Source organism: Centrocercus urophasianus, unplaced genomic scaffold (assembly GCF_019232065.1).
Source record: "Centrocercus urophasianus isolate 14NV4802_14NV808 unplaced genomic scaffold, USGS_Curo_1.0 seq_32, whole genome shotgun sequence".
Lineage (NCBI taxonomy): Eukaryota > Metazoa > Chordata > Aves > Galliformes > Phasianidae > Centrocercus > Centrocercus urophasianus.
In genome coordinates, this window is record NW_024884889.1 from 9,645,655 (window position 1) to 9,667,308 (window position 21,654).

The following is a 21,654-nucleotide window of genomic DNA, read 5'->3' on the forward strand; positions in this document are numbered from 1 at the left end:
AGCCAGACAGAAGGTCTTTTATATTAAAAAAAAATAACTGCTTGAAAGAGTATTACAGTACGTGCAGCCTTCCTGGTTTTCACATCAGTAATTCAGTTCTTACCTCTGTTTCTCCAGCATGACATTATGACCCAGCAATAAATACAAGCAGCTACCTCACTACACCACAGCCATCAGTGCAGAAAAATATCACTGGAGGACGAACTTTTATTCAAACGTACAGATATTGAGTTCCAACTAATGAACATACAACTCCAATGCCAAGAATTTGACAAAACTTTTAAGAACTCTTTGTCACTACTCACGCCTGTCTATTCCGGCCCCGTGAATTTCCTCACAGTAATTCTGTAAGGTTATTTCGACCAAAAGCACGCTGTTTCAAGAATGCTACGTTTGGCCAATGGTGATTAATAATGGAAATCAACTTTTTTTTTTTTAAATACACCATAAAAACACATGCTGCTTTGAGAGAAACAGCAACTGACATTTCTGGGGGCAGGGTCAACAACTAAGTCGGTATTCCTAAAGGCTCTCATCAAAAGGCAGCCTAACTTTCAAGCATTGAACAAACCAAGAATGATCTTCATCTTTTAATTTTTTAACAGTAGTAAGAAGTCCAAAGACCGAAAACTCACAGTAAAAAATATGAGAGGAAAAATGCTTTAACATAATAAAACTATTAGAAGTAGTCCAAAATTTTAACATGTTGCAGACTGGAAAAATAAGTTACATTCTGAATCAACTAAACTGTTTTTCCTTTCCTTCTTTGTCTGGCAACTTTCTAGCTGCTTGAGAGATTTAATCAGCTGAAACACTGGAATTATGTTACGATGAGAAAAACATTTTCCATCAATTGACTACTGTGAAGACACCAGCAGTATCACCACTGTTGTGAATATTAAACAAGGCACCTGGAACATGACAGGGGCTTAAATATAAAGTGAGATTCTCGTTGATATAAAAAAAAAGAAGATGGTCAGTATATTACCACTGAGGCCATTTCTCTTCCAATGAGCCTGGGAAAAAAAAATAATACTTGATTTACGTGATTTCTAAAAGGTGCCTAGCCCAGAGAGCTTGTTCCACAGGTGTATAATTTGATGGATTGACAGAGAAGTCTTATATAAAACTGAGAGGAAAGCAGTAGCTCACATAACTGGAAAGTTTGGGTGCTATTGGAATAAATGGTCCAAGACTTCTGCAAGTACAATTATATTTAAGAGGAATCCCTCTTACAAATATCCTGGCGTGACAACATGACCAGAGGTCTGTCAGGCTGCTTTCCAACAAGAGAATTGTTCCAGCAAAAATAAATATTAGTCCCAATTTCAAGGTAATAAGGTATTTTGTCTAAAACAATTTTATTAAACTGCCTACATTTCATAGCTTCCAAGTTTTTGATAATAAGTTCTGTGGAAAAGAAATCAAATAAAAATCTGTCTGAAATGGGTCTCTCCTGTTCATTTTGAACAGTACTTTCTAACCTTTTCCTCTCTGTCAAACAGCTTAAAAGTGTAGTTACAGGTTGTGTAGGAAACCTCATTTCAGTTAACTGAAGTCTTGAAACATCCTCCGACTCCTGTCTTCTATGGTTCTTAAAGGTTAATGTGATACCATCATGTCACCGTTCTATTTTCATTATCTCCGAATATCAAATAACCAAAACCCCTTTCGAGCAACAAATACTAACCTTTTGAGAATACTTTCTGCAGTGAGTTTTCCCTTTTGTACAGCCTTCGGACCTCCCACCGGACAGACAGCAGTAGCTCTGAAACCATCAAGGTAAGTGGCACTTACCTAACAAGAAAGGGATTAAAAATCACGCGTGATTCAATAATGATATACTATAAATGCTCTCTAACAGTTACATTTTTTACAATCTCAGTAGTGGAGTGGTAAGAAAGCACGATAATCAGTAAACTTACTCTACTACTTCAGATGTGAAATGGTATCACAAGAAAAGACAAACCTGTAGAACTGTAAAACTCAGAATCACTTCTCACTGTCATCTTAAATTATCTCCTATACCTCTACATATCTCCTGTACCTACACATTTTGGTACATGAGATGCATTCTGGAGCTGAAAAGCTGAGTAATCTATCACAATTTATTATTAAAAAAATCCATTTCAGCCTTTTCTGGCTATATGTGGATTTTCCTGTTACATAAATAATCACGTTTCTATACATCCAGTAATGTTCGTTTGGTCTTTTTCATGTGTGCACTGATGCGTGTCTGTGTAAAGACATTAAAGAGGCAACAATTTCTGGCAGAAAATATTTTTATTTTCTCCAAAATATCTAATTTTATATAGATGTAAGGTACTCCTTACTTAGGAAGAAAGTAATACCTTATAAAACGCTGAAGGAGGGGATCCTTTCGCTCCATGAACTTTCACTGCACCACCTTCAAAACCTGGAGTGGTTAAAAAAAAAAAATCAATACTGAAGCTTCTTCAGAATAACTTCAAAGACATGCTTTATGTTAACCAAATGCATTCTATCAGAAAAACAAATCACTGATAGCTGTACTTCCGCAGAAGAGAGAACCTTCTACAAAACAGTCCTCTCTGCCTTCTGAACTGAAACATGATGGCTATAATTCTAACTTCAACGTGTCTTTTAACAAAATGCTTGAAATGTTTATGTCAACATTATAATTACTTAACACAGAAAGAAACCTTATAAGTTCAGATCCAGTAGTTATTTTCCACTTAACAACCAATTAACCAGCTCACACACACAAAGCACATCATTTACTGCAGCTTGCTGGAGTGGACAGCGGTCCCTCACACTTGGCAAAGAAACAGAACCAGAACTATGTGAAAACTTATTTGCTGATAGCTCAAAAGTGAAGGGATCGTTTAACTTCAGCATTCTTCTTGATCATAGAAACAGAACAATCTGAATATATGCTCTTGTGCAACTCCTTTGTTCAGTATCAGGTATATTAATAACAAGAAGAAATGAGAAAATGCTGCCATGTCATCAGGTTCAAACTTCAAGTTTGAACTGGAATAAGTAGGTGAAGTCCCTCAAAAATCAGCAGTGCAGGATCAGCATCTCATGTCAAACCAAGAGCATTACACAGCAGCTAATCTGTGCTTGCAGATATTTAGGAAACAGTTTCGAGCTTTACAGAAATACTCTGATGTGATCCAAACAAAAAATCCCTTCAGAACACATCTGAAAAACGGAATCAGACTGACCTTAGTTTTATGTATCACGCATAAATATAATCACTCTCTGCAAGGCTGAAATAAGGTTTGTTCAACAGAAGAAACTGTTTTCTTTGTCAACAGAAAACAATATCTCTACGGTCAGTAAAAATCTGGAAGACTTTCATATAGCTGGTTAAGGAGTAACATAAACAAAACAAAATGCATGACATCCATTGACTAAAAGAAAACAGAAGCACCTCTCAGTTCAAACATTGTCACTAATCCAGCAGGACAATAAAATCAGCAATGTAAACAGCAAAACCAGATAGCATGCCCTGCTTTTACTGGTGTACGTGTCAAAGCACTTCAAACTAAAAATATTTAAGAAATCTGTCCATTTTCCATCTGCTATATTTCTAAGAAGACTAACTGAAAGTTCATGTGAAAGTTCATTTTAAGTTCAAACATGTCATATCGGGTCATTTGTAAGCTGAGAGTTCATAGGAAGGTTAGGGTGCTCTTTTTCTTTTTTCTTAAAAAAAAAAAGACAAAACTAGTGACTACGAGCAATAAACTGCTCTTATCAGAGTGCCGTTCAGTTATGCTGCATGAGCACAAGGTTCACTGTACGGTTTTACAGTACTTTTATTATTGAAGCAATGTATTTTTCCCAGGAAGTTCTTAATTTGAAATTTCAGCTGTTGTAAGTCTTACAAAGGCACTCAGCATACTGTCACAGGTCCAGTTCCATTAGAATGAAAATGAATATACGTGTCACAGGTGGAGTAAGACTTTATCACACGCTCTAATCCAATCAGCAAATCTCGCAGTTCAGGGCTTTTTGAGTTTTGTTTTGTTGCTTTGCCTTCAAGTCCAAACTTGAAACAAGTGTTATATGCACCTTTAGCCTGTTGGCTGTTCATGTGACTGTTGTAGGTTTGAGGATGGAAATCTACCTCTCCTAATACATGTCTTCCAGTGGATGTCTTCTACCTAAGCAAGCTTCTACCACTGTGATCCAACTAATTATGCCTAGGGAAAACACTATGATTAAGTGATGCTTAGAACAACACAGCTGCTCATTGTTACATTTCTACTGATTTTTTTTAATTAAATACACCTTTTCGAGCAAATAAACTGAGCTGGAGTTTAAAAAAAAATACAAAATCACAGTGGAGCACAGTTCAAAGTCTTGGCTGGTGTTAGATATGCCTTAAAAGTGAAGCAGTAAGAGCAGTGATCAAAGACTTAGATTACCAGTAAGAACACTAGGAGTATGGTTACAATTCCTAAGCCAATTTCTAACAAAGTTCCTTGGAAAAAATGAACTCAGTCCTTGCAAGGAACTTTGTTTCTACGAAAAAAATCAGTTGGTTACAATATGATGCCTTAAGGAATTGATATGGCAAGGAATACACAGATAAAACATGGAAATTAAAGCAATAGCTTTAGTTGGATCATCTAGCTTACACATCTCTTAACATACAGGCAGACTAACCTGGAATTTCAGTGATGGAAACTTGAGAAAAGTCACAGGTGACATCTGGTAAAAGGTAGCGCTGAGGATTGCCCACTTCATACACCAGCTGTTCAGCCACAGTGCCAAAGGAGATCAGCCCCCCTGTGTCCGGTGGTTTGGAAATAATGAAGTCTCCTTCAGAAGAGCACTCTACAATGGGAAAGCCTATGTTGTGCCTAAAATAATGAAAACATTGAAAGAAACCATGATAAATATGAGGTGAAAAGAGGAACGACGTAGCAGAATTTCATGGTAATTACTAATTAAGTAAACTTGATCAAGATTTAGAATGTAGCTTGGCGCTTCTGCAGAAGCAAAGGAAAAGCACTAAATAAGTTAACCAAAATAAGAGGATGCATTTTATTGCCCATCGAAGAATGACACATGGAACACCAAACACCAACTGCAAGCAGACAGGAGTGGAGAATGACACTGCTAACTACATTACTAATGTAACCACCAAAAGCAGAGCAGAAGCTGGAAGATTTAGATGACTTTCATTAAGGAAGTAAATTCAGCAGAAAAACATGATGGCTAATTCTAGCCCAGCTGGCTACAGCAGCACACCCAGCATCAAGGGTGAACGCAAGGAAATGTATTCTGCAGTCTGAAATTGTAAAAAGGATGCCAAAGCACAAAGGGAGTAGGAAACAGAAATAATCAGAAACACATGGAGGACAATATTTCCTTTTTTCTGATAAGTTTTCACAGAAAAGTTATAATCAGAAGACAGGAACACGTGAAAATAAGATGTCTAGCCCAAAACAATAATAAAAGCAGGAATTAACAGAAATTTACAAGGCGTAACTAAGACAAAAGCAGTAAAATAGAAAACTACATCTCTCTATAGATGAACGTACAGAAAGCAATCAAATAGCTCATAGTAATGAGCTCGTGCTGATTTATATAGTAGCAGAGTAGATTTTTCAAGGTTATGTGGAAGATATCCAGGTATTTGCTTTCCATGTTATAAAGCTTTTCCTTTACAGATCATTTCTCGGAGCAAAAGAAATAACCTAGAATTAAAAAGCTGAAAATTAAAGCAGTCTTTACACTCTCACAGAAGGGCTACCTGGCTCACTTCCCCTCCAAAGAAGTTAGAAATCTGTGGAAATCAATGTTAGAGAGAGAAAAAGAATCCAAATAAAGGAGATAAAGCCCCCTGAAAAAGCAAAACTCTTCTCAAATAAAAAGGTGCTTACTATCACCATTCCCATTACAGTCAGTGATCTTCAGGTCCTTCGTACATAATTAAAATGAAATTAATTATGTTTGGGTGCTGGAGGGAACCATGCGCTGAACGTACAACCAAACTGGCTATTAGCAAAGGTTACAAGAACATAGTTTGCATAACATGCATTCACAAACTTTTAAAGGAAGTAAGCAAAGAAAGCAGTGAACTCTGAAATGACATTAGCAAAAGTTCATGGGAGTTTGGACAGATTCCTTATCTTGGGAAGCTTAAAACATAATCCTTTTTTAAAATAATGGAGTTAAGAGAGAAGATTTGTTACCAGAGATCAGCAACTTTAATACTGCTAGCATACAAAACTTGGAAAGTACAGTAGCTGGAGGACACCTAGAAAAGCCCACCAGGAATCAGCAAGGATTATACTTCATTTGTCTCATCTTTGAAACTATCTAAACCATGAACGAGATAGAGGGTATTAAAAAAGGAAAGAAAAGAAGAAAAAGAGGGAAAAAGAGAAAAAACATAAACTGAACCCTGTGAATACAACAAAGAATATATAAATCTGATTCTAAATGATTACAATATAGGGTTGGGTTTTTTTTGTCTATTTGCTCGGAGGGAAAGAAAGGGATGAAAGTTGGCAGCAGGATGTAACATTCTCCATTTTAAAGTGACAAGAAAATATCCAAGAAACATCCATCAGACAAGAAATATCATCCATCATCCAAGAAATATCCATCAAACCTCTTAAGTCAAGACCAATCATCTTTTATCTATTCTGTAATATCTATTAAAGGTCTGTAACTATCCCAACTTTACAGGTAATGAGACACATGCAGGAAGCAAAGTAACTCACACACAGCCTATGATCACAGACTGAACAAGATGAGAATTAAAGAGCTGTCAACTGCTCAGTGCTATTCTCCTATCCCTTATCTGCCTGCATCAGGTGCCTTGCTAGCAGGTTGAATGCAGCTTATTCAAATCACTTACCCAATGTGAAATTGCTTCTGCTGAGACAGATAATGCAGTCTGCCCTGCTGCACCAGGAGCAGACATCCCTACCTGTAACCTACTTTAAGTCGCCGTCACAGACAGGATGTTCATGCACCCATTGGAATTGCATGTCCCCAGTGAAATTGTTCCGAAGGAAAAAGAGGTAAACTGCAGACACCTTCCCACCACTGCTTCTGAACTACTAACACAGACTGAACTTCAGTTTAACCAAGCCTTACCCTCAGAAGACTTGATTCACTACACAAAACATGACTGCGAAAATCCACGTGTTCTATATTACCTCAGAGATGTCAGTAACAATTCATATTAAAGCATGCCTTCTTAAAATAAAAACCTATTTTTATGCTGCTGCAAGATAATACTTCATTTTAATTTTTATCTTGGAAACAAACAGAGCTAAGCCACCCCTATGACATGATTCAGTCAAGTGACAGCTATTTAATCCTGGAGTTACAGCCACCTAGCAGCAAACACCTGCACGAGGTCTTCTAGTACATACCATATCTACCTTCCACTGGAAGAAGAAATTCCTTCCCCAGCTTACCACTATGCTGAATGACTATGGAGCATATGACACTTGCTCTGTAGCATGCCAGCACAAACCAACACAACCCACAGCCAAGCTGTAATTTAGCACAGTACAGCAAGATCACAAAACTGAACCTGAACGTTGCTAGTAGTCAACAACAGTTACAGTACCCAAAGTGGCAGAGAGTCAGGTGGCACTGCAGTTCTTTCTTCAATAAGAGAACTACAGCAGTTTAGTGACAGAACCATAGAATGGCTGGTGTTGGAAGGGACCTTAAGGACCATTTCATTCCAACCCTCTTCGATAGGCAGGAACACCTTCCACTAGGACAGGTTGCTCACAGCCCCATCCTGCCTGGCCTTGAACATGGCTGGGGAGGGGGCATCCACAGCTTCTCTGGGCAACCTATTCCACTGCCTCATCACCCTTCTCAGGGAAGAATATCTTCCTAATACCTGATGTAAATCTCTACTCTTTTAGTTTAAAGTTGTTATTTCCTTGTCCTGTCATTATACTCCCAATAGAATCCTTCTCCAGCTTTCTTTACTGGAGGAGATAAAATTCCTCAGTGGGATGAGGCAATATAAATGACTCTGAAAAGAAACTCCTGAAATGAACTCTAATTGCTATATCATCTTGTAATTAATACAATACTCAAGATAAATATGAAAGTACTACTCTGGAAACATTTTGAGCAGTTCTTTAATAGTTAAAATGCAGAAGGAATAATAAACATGAGTTTGTGAAAGGAGAGAATAACAAACATCACTTCATCCAAAATGTGTTTTGAGTTGCATTTTTGGTATTTAACATTTAAATTGTATGTATCAGTAAACCACAGAACTGAATAAATCCAAGCTAAGACTAATCCTCAGAATCTCATTCCAATTGGTTAGAGGAGGAGTTACCAGTTAAAGTGGGTCCTCACTGACTACAGTGGTAACAAAGGCCCCAAACTGGTCTTGCTGAAGAAGCCATCTTCTGATTATTGGCAACAGAAGATGGGACAGCATACTGTTGTACATTCACTAGCAGAAGATCACAAGAAAGAAAAAGAACCCACAATATTGCATACGACATGTAGGCAGACCAAAGTCCAGTCTGGTTGTGATATCAACTTTTAGCTTTATAGATAATGCAGTTTCCTGGGCGACACAACAAACATTATGCTGAGGAGAACTCTAAACCACGTGTCCCAACTCCCTGGGCACCTATTTTAGACAGAATGTTATTGGGCAAAAAGTAAGAATTGCTATCACTTCCAGCAATGTTTTTATAACCCATTCAAAACTATTTATCTGTGGCCAGCAAGGTCAGCACATGCTTTTGGATAGGTAACACACATGCATACCTACATGTAGGTATCAACACATATCCAAGCTCTGCTGCAACTCCTGTTGTGCACTGTTGTGTACTGATCATAACACCTACCTCCTCTAACTAGGGAATTTCACAGGATACACAGCATGCATACTCTAAATGCCTTGAGAATTTCAGGCCAAACAAGCTGCCAGGCAGCTTCAGCTGCGTGCAATAGGTGGTGCACACCACATTGAGAGAAAAAGGCACACCACACTGCTTCATCTGGGACTGGAACAGAATCCAGTATGCAAGTGCCCACAGCAATCTGGATCCAGCCCTTAAGAGACTACAACTACTGACTTACCCTTTTGGTCATCCCAGGCCAGAGGATTATGCAGTCTCAACCACTGTACACTCTTGGCTTAGGGCAAAATTTCAGTGTTTATCATCTCCTCAAAATGATTATTTTACTGATCAGCATTAGCTTATTCTCTCCTGCATTTCAAAACAAAACAGAACAGTGTACTAGTCACCCACTGACACTAAATAATAATGAGACAGCAACGTCTGGGGTTAATCAAAGTGAAATACAAAGCTGTGCATTATCAATATACCTCTGACATCACAGTCCATTCTGACACTGCCATGAATTCCCTGAGTGCCATGCCACTAGGGATCAAACAGGGAGCAGTGACGTGTTGCTTGCTTCTTTTCTTCACCTAATATATATATCACTGCACAAATAACAGAAAAGGAGTAGGTGTCTTCTTTGACAGCATTTACTTATAATCAGTAATTTAAGAATGCTGATTAGTCTTCTACAAACTCAATGATTTCTTCAATTTTCTCCGCTAAGCATCAGAGAATCCACACAAGGAACGACTCAAGCAGCTTTTGCCTAACTGGGAACAACAAATAGTTGAGTTTCATAGGCCTAAAGTTTGATTTTCTTTTGTATTTTTTTCCTGTTCAAAACTCAGAAAAGCCAGTAGTCTTTCTTAACAGTGCACTCAGATCTGCCTCAGCAACTGAAGACTGAACAGCAACTTGACTACTGTTCAAAACCAAACCTACCTTCTGCAATGAAATGTGAGGGAACAAGAGAGATTGCCTTCTAGCATTCACTGGAGAACAATGTAAGTATTGTGAAAATATCCTTAAGCTCTAATGTAAAGGTCCAGTAACTGCTCACAGACATGAATGCTAAGCATTCTCAGCCACAAGACCACACTCACAAAGGTGAGAAATTAACGTGCCTTTGACATAACATACTACTGAGAACAGACATTTCGACCTGGCTTCTTCTTCCCACATTTAATGACTTCACTGAGCTGGTTTTGATATAAACTTGCATATCTGATTTATTGAGTTAGATTACACAGATTACTTCAGAAGGCTTAAAAATGTAGCTCTTTTTAAAGTAAGTACAAATCACTAACAGACTATACTCAAGTGAATTCTGCAAGCCCTGAGCCAGCAGGCCTCCAACTTCTATCATTAGTGAAGAAATGAATTTGATTATATAGATTTGCACACACTGAAAACTGATTCAGGATGTCCAAATAATCAGAAGAATTCATACCAAGTTTCCTGAACTTACAGACAGACTACTACTAACTATGCTATCAAATGGAAAATTCATTTACTTATAAACCAAGAGCTTTCATAGCACTTGGGGCACTCTCAAAGTAATGCCTCCTATTTATTCCTACGCAGACTACAACAGATACAAAGAACAGAATAATATTTTCTGATAGAACAAATTCCCAGCTACAAAACACTGTTTTTCAACACAGTCATCACTATCAACCATGCATTCTCAGCAGCAACGAACAAGAGCCTGCGACTGCCATTTCTGATTGAAAAATACTCAAAAATACAGAGCTGCCAAGATTTTTAATAGGAAAATGTATCCTGTGGGTCCCCGCAGGACCAGAGCCAAACAAAAACCATCCTTTTCTCTTGTATCTTTCCCACAGTTCTTTAGCTCTCCATCATGTAAAGGCAGTGTTGACTTCGATGGACAACACATGAGTCAAGACTCCTTCCTTTCATCCCAAGGAAAACAGGAATAAAATGCAACTGGAGAATCACTTACTGCGTGCCAAATATGCCCCACAACTGCTTTTAAGCTACTCTTAAAAACAAGTTCATCAAAAGCAGATTACATGAGCCTTTTCTCATGGCAGTTCTCAGCAGGCAGAAACACCTACCTACAAGAAGGTCTCACCTAGTACATCTGAACACAAGTAATGCATGCAACACTTTTTCAAAGATCAGTAATGTATATGCAGACACCAACAGTTCAAAACTGGGAGACTTGGACATACAGAAAAGGAGGACGGTGGAATACGTAGCAGGAGAGGACTTTGGCATCCCTGACAAAGCAAGCTGTGTAAGCCTGGACAATGCACAACTCTGATCTAACTCAACATCTAAAGTATTCTTATTGTCTTTTCCAGTACACACACACACTCCTCCCATGGCAGGGGGTTGGAAGCAGATGATCTTTCAAACCAAGCAGCTCTATTGGTAGAATGAATTAGAAACTGATTTTTATAACAGATGACGTTATATTCGGCCCCACCTGCAGAAGAAGGGTTGGAACTCGATGATTCTACCAACCCAAGCCATTCTATGATTCTATGATTTGGTCTACTACAAACACACATGCTGTTGTCAGAGTTACTTACCAGTCTGGTACCAAATGCCAGTCAGTGAATATTCCACCAGTACACTGAGCACCACATTCAATAAGATGACCTGCAAGGCTGGGAAAACAGCAAGTGCTCAAACAACAAAATATTCTGTAAAAGGACGCATCACAAATCCAGTCTGAAAATGTAATCATACAATGGAAATAAAGCTAAATATCAGAACATGCTCATTTTTTTTCTTCCTTAGAATTTTGTTTATAAACTGCATTAAACATAAGTAGGAATTCTGAAAGATGACTAAGAAGACTTTAAAAGAGCAATGTTTCACATAAAAAACATTTGGCACATTCCACCAAAAGTCAAGTTCCGTTACTCTTTTCAGAAAGCATTGATCTAAAGTCAGTATTTTAGCTTTTCACTTTGCCTGTAACTGAAAACATGCAAGGCCCATTTTTAATCAAGAGGTGTACAATCTCACACAGCATGAAGGATATCTCTGAACAGAACACACTGCAATTTTCAAATCTTTAACTGTGGTATTTCATAAATGTGTGAGTGAACTACAGGCAAGATCTTGATCTCTCAAAACTGATTACTAACTTCAATCCCCAGTCAGCAGAGCTGGAGTTTCTTTCTGCAATAATTCTCTAGCAATAGGAGGTCTAATGCCACTACTACTAGATGCAATCAGCCTAATTAAGTAGCCACCCATTTTAATGGGCTTCTGTGTAGTACGATGAGCTGCAGAAAAATGAAATTAGATGACAGGATTTCACCTAGTACTTTCCACAACAGATTCATAATCTTAGGATTTACAGCTAGGGTTTGCAAGTGGGGCTATTCATATTCAGCTTCTGCAACACCAGGTAAGCATGCTGACCTATGACCAGGACTCCTTTGGCCTATCTTTGAAGACAATAGTTGCTGTCAACCTCAACTACTCAAACTGATGGACAAACAGAAAAAGCTGGAGTCACTGTTCTGTACCATGAGACGTCACAGGAAGCTAACCTGTTCAATCATTAATTTTCTCCTTTTATTTTACTGAATTGGTTCCAAAACAATAGTTTTTAAATTTCAGTTTCAAACATAATAGGATTAAGTGAGCCTTAAAGAACCATAACCAAAATCTTTATTTTGAATAACTTTCTAATAGTGAGCTCAGTAATAATATCCAAATTCCCAAAATGCTTCAAAAATCATTATCCTGGCATTATACAAACGAAATACAGATTTACCCATTGCTTCTTATATCATTTACCTTCCTGCAGCTAGCAAGTCAAATTCATCCCTATTCCAGCCAAACTAGAAGAGAAATACAAACATATTATTTATATAGAAGTCTTACACAGTACAGGAGACTGACTTGATTAACAATATATTTATCATATTTTTACTTAACTGCAAAAAGAACAATCTAGTTAACTGGCAAGAGCTGTAGGTGGATCTGAGGTGCTAAGCAGTAAATCCCTGGAAGTAGTCTGATGTGTTTCAGTTTTCACTGAAATTTTTTATCACCCCTCAAAAATTTAAATTCTTAAAGTCAAACCCTCTTCAAAAAAGTCTAGCACCTTTTTTTTTTTTACATGTAAGCAAAGCACTGTATTTTTCCAACCTCTGAAAATTATCAGTTCCTAGACTACCAACAAGCAGTATGCCTTCTCTTTAACTAAAGACTTCAACAGAAAGCAAGAGATAAATAAAAAACAATCAGTGTAACAGAAACTTCCCTGATGTATTTTTTTCTTGGACCTTGTTCTCATTTACTAGGAGAGTCTGACTGAAGTGGCGAAGACTGAGGGCAGCCTCGATTGCAGCGACCATGAGATGGTAGAGTTCAGGAACTCACGTGGCAGGAACAGAATACTGAGTAGAATCACAACCCTGGACTTCAGGAAGGTCAACAATTGCTAGGGGAAATCCCATGGGATAGGGTACTTGAAGGTAAAGGGACCCAAGATGGTTAGTTAGCATTCAAGCACCACCTCTTCCAAGCTCAAGATGAGAGCATCCCAACAGGTCAAGAAAGGGAGTCAGGAGACCTGCACGGTTCAACAGGGAACTGCTGGGCAAACTCAAGTGGAAGAGGAGAGTCTACAAACCATGGAAGGAGGGGCTGGTCACATGGGAGGAATACAAGACTGTTGTCAGAGGATGCAGGGAGGAAAGCTAAGGCCTCCTTAGAATTAAAACTTGCATGAAGAGTCAAGGAAAACAGAAAGGACTTCTTCAAATACACTGCAGATAAAACTTAACACCAGAGACAATGTCGGGCTGCTAATGAATGAGGTGGGTGCTCTGGTGACAGAAGATACGCAGCAGGATGAGTTACTGAATGCCTTCTTTGTCTCTGTCTACACTGCTGGAGGCTGTCCTGAGCAGCTCCGTACCCCTGAGGCTCCAGAGGAAGTCATAATCAAGGAGTTTGCCTCAGTTGATGAGGACTGGGTTAAGGACCAATTAAGCAACCTGGACATCCATAAATCCATGGGTTCTGATGGGACGCACCCACAAGTGCTGAAGGAGCTGGCAGAAGTCATTACTAGGCCACTCCATTATCTTTGGTAAGTCATGGGGAATGGGAGAGGTGCCTGAGGACTGGAGGAAAGCAACTGTCACTCCGGTCTTCAAAAGGGCCAAGAAGAACCCAGGTAACTATAGACACGTCAGGCTCACCTCCATCCCTGGCAAGGTGATGGAACAACTTATCCTAGGCACTGTCTCCAGGCATATCAAGGACAAGAGGATCATTAGGGGCCATCAACATGACTTCACCAAGGGCAAGTCATGCTTAACCAACCTGGTAGCCTTTTATGAAGACATAATCAGGGGGATAGATGACAGTAAAGCAGTGGACATGGTCTACCTTGATTTTAATAAGACATCTGACACCATCTCCCCACATCTCCTGCAGTTAAACTAAGGAAATGCGGTCTGACTGGGTAGCGAGGTGGACTACTGTGAACTGGCTGAAGGATGATTCCTGGCTGATCTAATCTAGGAGTTCTTGCTCCAGCAGGGAGATTGGAATAGATAATCTTTGAGGTTCCTTCTAACCCCTGACATTCTGTGATTTTTAAAATATGCATCAAAAGAAAGCCTCTATTTTCCATAGTAAGTGGTCATTAACAAAACCACAGAATAGTCTGTGTTGGAAGAGACCTTTAAGACCACCTAGTTCCAACCCCACTGCTGTAGGCAGGGATACCTCCCACCAGACCAGGTTGCTCACAGCCCCATCCAGCCTGGCCTTGAATGCCTCCAGGGAGGGGGCATCCACAGCCTAACTGGGCAGCCTGTTCCAGTGTCCCTTCACCCTCACAGTAAAGAACTGCTTCCCAATATCTAGTCTAAATCTACCCTCTTCCAGTTTAAAACCCCTTCCCCTTGTTCTGTCGCTACCTGCCCTTATAAAAAGACCCTCCTCAGTTTTCCTGCAGGCCCCTTCAGGTACTGGAAAGCTGCTATAAGGACCCCTTGGAGCCTTCTCTTCTCCAGGCTGAAGAGCCCCAGCTCTCTTAGCCTGTTCCCACAGAGGAGGTTCTCCAGCCCTCTGATCATCTTCATGGCCTTCTCTGGACCCACTCCAATAGCTCCACGTCTTTTTTGTGTTGGGGGCCAGAACTGGACACAGAACTCCAGGTGGGGCCTCATGAAGGCAGAACAGAGTGGTAGAATCAGCTCCCTCGACCTGCTGTATTTACAGCCTATTCAAAGCAGTTCAGAAATCCACATATCCTGCTCGTATTATTTGAGGAAACTTGGTGAATTTGAGATACATTGTTCAACTACTTAAAATAAAACTGCTTACCCACTGAACAAGACCATACACCACCACTGCACAAAACCAGATCTACTACTGCCACCTTGCGGTACTGAAATACATTTCTTCTTTAACCTTACGTTGAATTTTAAAGCTGGAGAAAAATAAAAAGCAACCCAAAACCAAGAGCAAAATGCTGGTGAAACGTGGCAAAGTTCCCTCCACTTCACTGAATTTTTTTCAAATTTCACTGTACTTAAGAACATAAGTATCCCTGTTATAGATTTAGCTGAAGTGAAACGGCAGTAAAAACTTTCATACGTGCATGCCAAAAAAATGAAACAAAAATGAAAGAGCTCATCATTTTTCAATTAAAATTTCCAAAGTAGCAAAAAAACCTTAACGATTTCCAAATAGTCATTCACTTCTGTTCATCATCACCTTGTAAATAGCTTGTACTTACAGAATGAATGAGCGGCCCTAATACAATCCCGCTGTCGACGCATCTACCAGTGATTACAACGTCAGCCCCAAGGTCAAGAGCTCTGCTTACTGGTCTTGCCCTACAGGTAAAAAGCAATATGTATTCTTACTTTTTGACACACCATCACAAACAAAACAAGAATCACTTAATGAGTCTGCATGAAATCAGCTTTGTTCACACAACAACTAAGTGTTGTTAATATTTTTAAAAGCAAGCATCGAACATCCAATCAATTTCATGACAACTGAAAGACTTGTCTTGACATTCATTCAAAATATCCTGAAACACAGTGTATCTTGTTTTACCATGAGTAATAGGAAATACAAAGTGTTTTGAGAGAAAATAATAACTACTCCTATTTCATTTGTAGATGAGTGTATAAAGACCAACAGCAGGGACACCAACACTAAAATTTGACCAGATGACTTCCAGAGGCCCCTTCCAACTTAATCTATTCTGTAATTTGATATTATTCACAAAGACAGGCTGCTGACTTGGTCCTCCAAGCTTAAACCCTTCACGTCAATCTCAATTAAGTATTACTGGAACTTAAAGAATCAGCCAACTTCAAGTAAAGTGTCGTGCAGTTGTTACTTCTGAAGAAACTCAAGCAACAGGTTTTCCAGATTGGTCGAGTAAAAATTTTAGCCCAGTCAGAATTAGCCAGGCTTGAACTTAACTGCTTGGGCTTGCAGAGGTTGGTAAATGTGAGGGTAATGCCATGTCATGGCCTGAACTGAGCACTGGGAAAGGGGTGGCTGGCCCAGGAAGCACAGGTGCAAGTAACTCACCCGTGCTTCCTGCATGACCCTGGGTCCAACCTCTCCATGGGCCATTTGAGGGTTAGCCTCCAACTCACAAACCTCTTCTGGATGAAGGCTGCTTTCCAAAGAGTGCTCTGTAGCCACAGAACCCTATCACCAACTGTCATCAACTTCTTATACGTGATTACTGATATCCTCAGTGATACTTTGTCTCGTATCTCAAATAATTTATTAGAAACAATTTCACTGCTTCCAAGGACAAACAGTGAGAAAGCATGGGTTTAGAACCCCAGAGCCACGTGCTCTGGTCAAAGCTATCTAATGATTCTGCCACTGCTTGTGGATTGAAAAACACAAACCATAATCTGGGTGTCTTTAAAAACTAAGAATGCTCTTCTTTGACAGATTCAATAGACCTACTCCTACTTTTTTTTTTAAGGAAAAAGGTAATGCACAGAAGTTCTTAATGATGTAAGCAAAAATACGTATTTACTGACATTTTAATATTAAAAAATTAAGGATACTGATTAGAGAGACAATAAAATACACAGTGTACAACAACTCATGCACTGGGCACAGTGTCATATAATGGTCATGTGAGAAATGCAAATAGATTTCTATGGGATACTAATAAAGCCATGTAACTACATCTAAAAAGCAGTCAATTAGTAAGCTTGCATCTTACTGAAAAAAAAAACCAAACAAACACATGAATTCAATCCACAGAACATAAATCAGGAGGGACAGAAGAAATATTTCATAATCTATAACAATGATAATGTTTCAGCTGTAGTTCATGTACTGAACCAAGAATCAAACTGTAAACACAACTAAGTTTATGGACTTTAAAAAGTTATTGTAAGTGTCTACAGGACTTCTTGATTTTATCCTGTACACTATGAAGTTGAATTGTGTATATATACCTACATACACATATACAAACCAAAAGAGACATTTATATGATTAAGCATCTAATGCAGATGCTATAGAAGAAAAATGTACATGATGAAACTGCTGATTTAAGAAGCTTGTTCATAGCTTTACATTTCAATGCATCCCAGAGAAGGGGCCCATAAAGAAATACTGTTTCTCTGAAACAAATAAAAAAATAAAGCAACATTAAGACTCACTTGTTTTAGCTTCCATTAGTGAAGCAGAGCCATACACAATGGATTTTTAAACTGCATCTTCCTCATACTAGTCTGCTTTTGTCCTCTCTGCTATGAGTTGCCTTTCCTAAAATTGTGAATCATGAATCACCTGAACTGGAATTAACACCTTCTCAATATTATAAACATTAACCACTGTTTATTAGATTTCATTTACATTACTCATGGTCTGTAATCTTGCAAGGCAAAGATTAACAGAAGGTTAAAAAGAAAATCTAGCAACAACTATAACAGAAAACCCTGAATACAAATGTAAAGAGCAATTTCTTTAAATATTCTCATTTCTGAGGAACAAATATATGCTGTCTTAAGCACAGCCAAACCCCTGCTGTCTTGCCTGGACACATTTCTGCAAAGTGCAATAGAATGGTACAATATAATGGTACAAGCCAGAACAGCAGCCCGTCATAATGATTCATTATTTCAATAGAAGGGCTGTGCATTACTCCAGCAATGGCAATCCTTAACAATTCCACCATGCAGTGACAGAATGCTCCACTTTTGGAATAAACAGTCTTAATAACTGTAATTATGGCAACTTGGTGTTGAATCAAACCTGAGGATTCTCAGAAGATGTAATGCTAAAGTCACAACTGGCAAGGTTCTAAATTAAAAATTTTTTTTACAGCTTAAAAGGAGAAAATATTTTCTAGTTTCTTAAATCTTACAAAGGTGAACCTTAAGTGCCTAGGTGGTTATGTTTGCAAATCAAAACAGGTTCATGTAGTCAATATACTAAAAATTATTTTTCCATTCAAAAAACAACTTGTTAAAGTAACTCACCCAAGATACACGTTCATGCTATGAACACTCTCTGGAAATGGTTTGCCACTCTCCAAATCAATGATGCCAGCTCCTCTTAGGTTCTCTTTCTGTCAGAAGACAGACCACCAAATTTATGAGTATTTTGTAGCATCTACTGTAAAACTTCCATTAGCATCAGACAACAGATTCATTTCACAGCAACTCTAAGAAGTATAATCATTAAAATTAACAACAAATGCAAATCAGCTGAATGACTAAAAGCTCTAGACACTTATTTTTCTTAGTGCTGGAAAATAAAGATTAAGTCAGTTGTTAAAGAATGCTTTTCCTTTCAAAGATGACCGACAACCATGACGTAATATACTCCTTAGGCTTTCAAATCATCTTTAATTCCTGTAAGACCGAGCAAGTCAATCCTTGCCAGCAGAAATGTTCACTGTAACAGCAATGGTGACATGGCCAGAAAACAAGGATAATTCTGCAGCTCCAGGCAGTTAATTTCAGAGCACATTAAGTTCCCAGAGAGGCATATGTGTACTTTGCAAATAAGGAGTTGAACTTAACCTTCTTCACCACACTCTGTGCATTAAAAAAAACAAGAGTGATTGTTTTAAATGCTTTTAAAAGGGAATGCTCCCTCCGTAGAAGCATTTGAGGCCAGGCTGGATGGGCTGTGAACAACCCAGTCTAGAGGGAGGTGTGCCTGCCCATAGCAGAGGGGCTGGAACTATACGATCTTAAAGGTCCCTTCCAACTTAAACCATTCTCTGATTCATGCTATGAATAAAGATAATACAGAAAGATGCAAAAAATTCGGGCTAATTTTTTTCTCAATACGGAATAACTCGCACAGTCCTACTAAGCCTAAAGGCAAAGTGCCATACCTCACTCATTAGGTCATCTCCAGTAATAACAGCTATTTTCAAATCAACGTCTGCCTTCTCTGCCACCTCCTGCAGAGCGGCCGCACAAGCCAGAGGGTTGATCCCACCCGCGTTACTGATGACACGAACACCTTTGCAAAAAGAACAAGCACAGAAGCATTAACAGTCACTTCCATTTCTACAACTCAAAGCAAGCTGAAAGACAAGCAAGACATAACCTCTGCGAGGTATGAGGCATCTAATCACGTGAAATACTAAGTCTTGAGCCCCATTAAGTTCGTAAAACAAAAGATCAGACTATGCCAATGAGGGACTGCTTTCAGAAAAGTTAATTGTTGCAGGTAGGCCTTATGATGTGGATGACCCCACCGCTCCTGGAGGAGTTCAGCAACGTTTAGATGCTGTACGAGGGATGCAGTTTAGTGGGAAATACTGGTGATAGGAGGATGGTTGGACTGGATGACCTCAGAGGTATTTTCCATCCTTGGTGACTCTATGATTCTACAATTATCTTCTTCCCTTCCTGCAAGAAAGGTGAAAGTGACCACCGAGACAGACACTATGAGGAAATGACAGCATCATACCAGTTCCTACAGGTACAACAGGGGACAGCGACCTTTTAAAGCACTCATACTTTCCAAACAATGTCACTTAAGCAGAAACATCTATTTCTCTGAATTCCAGAGTACATTAGCATGGTATTGGGTGCTCAGAGGAAATGCTTTCTCTCTTCCACCCGAACTCAGCAAGCTGTAAAGATGTAGTCATGTAAACAAAAACAACTGCATTAGGAAAAACCAAAGTATTAGAACTGCTTTGGAATGCTGACAAAGATTGTGTTAAACCACGAGATTTACATATTTTAACAAGAGATTTTCAGGCAACTCTCCATTCTCAAACTAAAGCTACAAACAGAATTACCCAGAGGCATGCATACACGTTCACAATCGCAGGCAAGCATTTCACTCGTGCCCTACACATCCCCCCCCCCCCCACCAGATGCGCACTTCTTGTCGCGTCTTTTGAGCTCACGTCCATAGGGCAGCACAGCACCGGTGCGACAAACAGGAACACAGCCTACACAGAGCTCATTTCGCAACCGCGCTTCATGAAGGTGCGAACACGGAGAGGAGCGCACCTTTCCTGTGAATATCTTTTATGTACGGAGCCATGGCAGCGGAGATGAAATCCGGAGCGTAACCCAGCACCTGCAACGGCAAACACGGGGCTCGGAAGGGGCACAGCGGAGCCGTAGCCAAGTCCAAAGCTGGCTGTACGCCGACAGCCGCTACTCACGGGAGAGCGGGCTTTGGCAGCCGCCAGCAGCGACATGGTGATCTCGGAGAGGTAATCGAAGACGAGGAAGTCCAGCTTCCCGCCGTACAGCAGCTGCGGCACTGCAGGGAGGAACTCCGTCAGCCCCGCTCCCCGCCGGGCCGCGTCCCCGCCCGGCCCGGCTCCCCGTGCCCGCCAGCCCCTCCCGCCGCCTACCCGCGGCCGCCGTGTCCCCCCAGAAGCCCGAGGCGCAGCCGATGCGCACCGCGGCGCCCGCCGGAGGCTCGCAGCCGCCGCCGCTCCGCCGGCTCCAGCGCTGCGGGTGGAGGACGGCCCGGAGCAGCCGCGGCCCGCGGAGCCGCAGCAGCGCGGCGAAGCTCATGGTGGCGGCGGCAGCGCGGGGCTGGAGGGCACCGCCCGTCATCCGGCTCGAGCCCCGGCCCGCCGCGAACGGCCAGCAGGTGGCGCCGTCTGCCCGCGAGTCCGGCGGAGGAGCTCGCGCGTTCTTCGCCGTTTGGTTAAAGACGATTTTCCTTCAGTCGAGACAAGGAGCTTCGGAGCACCCTTTCTTTCTGCAGTTCCGCCGCTGAAGCAGGTCCCAGCCGCGACTGTCCTTGCTGCCTGTTGCTGGGCCCTCTCCAGTTTCAACGGCAACATTTTGGTGTGCAGGGACAAGAAGCACAAGGCGCAGATGAACAGGAGACGCACCTACGGTGTCCTCTGCTTTGTTCCGTGCTGCCCTTCTTGCAGTTCCAGCGCAATATTTGGGGGGTTTCATACTGCTGAGCACTGATACAACGTTTGCACAGAGTTCCCGGCCAGCGGCTCCATCAGGAGCAGCAACGATTGACTCTGAGATCGTCGCTTCATGCACGAGATGTTAGGGTTATTTTGATGAAAGCTGAGGCAAGTCATTCCAACGACCCTTTCTGTAGCAGACGTGGGAAGCAATGTCCCGTAATGTTGAGGTTTTGGCTTCTCCGTGGCTTCACAAATAGTAGAAAACAATTGTAGAAATTGTTGCTCTTTGAGGACGTCAGGCGGCGCTGTGTGACTTGGAGTGAAGCTGACAGCAACAAGTCTGTGTGCAACGCGAGCACGGAGGTGCAAGTAAGAACCTCTTGCTGGATGAGGGAAGAAGCTTAATACTAATAAATGCCATCGTTCTAAGGT

General features: G+C 40.5%; 1 protein-coding gene across 1 annotated transcript in view; it reads right to left on the reverse strand.

The window, feature by feature from the left end:
* LOC122166139 overlaps positions 1-20,905 on the reverse strand; it is a 45,822-nt gene extending 24,917 nt beyond the window's left edge. The window contains exons 1-11 of the mRNA XM_042829683.1: positions 20,698-20,905; positions 20,503-20,603; positions 20,345-20,414; positions 19,207-19,337; positions 18,341-18,429; positions 15,604-15,703; positions 12,639-12,682; positions 11,414-11,491; positions 4,660-4,856; positions 2,352-2,416; positions 1,691-1,797 (exon numbers count right to left, since the gene is read on the reverse strand). Of these exons, the coding sequence (XP_042685617.1) occupies positions 1,691-1,797; positions 2,352-2,416; positions 4,660-4,856; positions 11,414-11,491; positions 12,639-12,682; positions 15,604-15,703; positions 18,341-18,429; positions 19,207-19,337; positions 20,345-20,414; positions 20,503-20,603; positions 20,698-20,905 (1,190 nt within the window). The remainder of the gene's footprint in view (positions 1-1,690; positions 1,798-2,351; positions 2,417-4,659; positions 4,857-11,413; positions 11,492-12,638; positions 12,683-15,603; positions 15,704-18,340; positions 18,430-19,206; positions 19,338-20,344; positions 20,415-20,502; positions 20,604-20,697) is intronic.
* Positions 20,906-21,654: the final 749 nt, after the last annotated feature.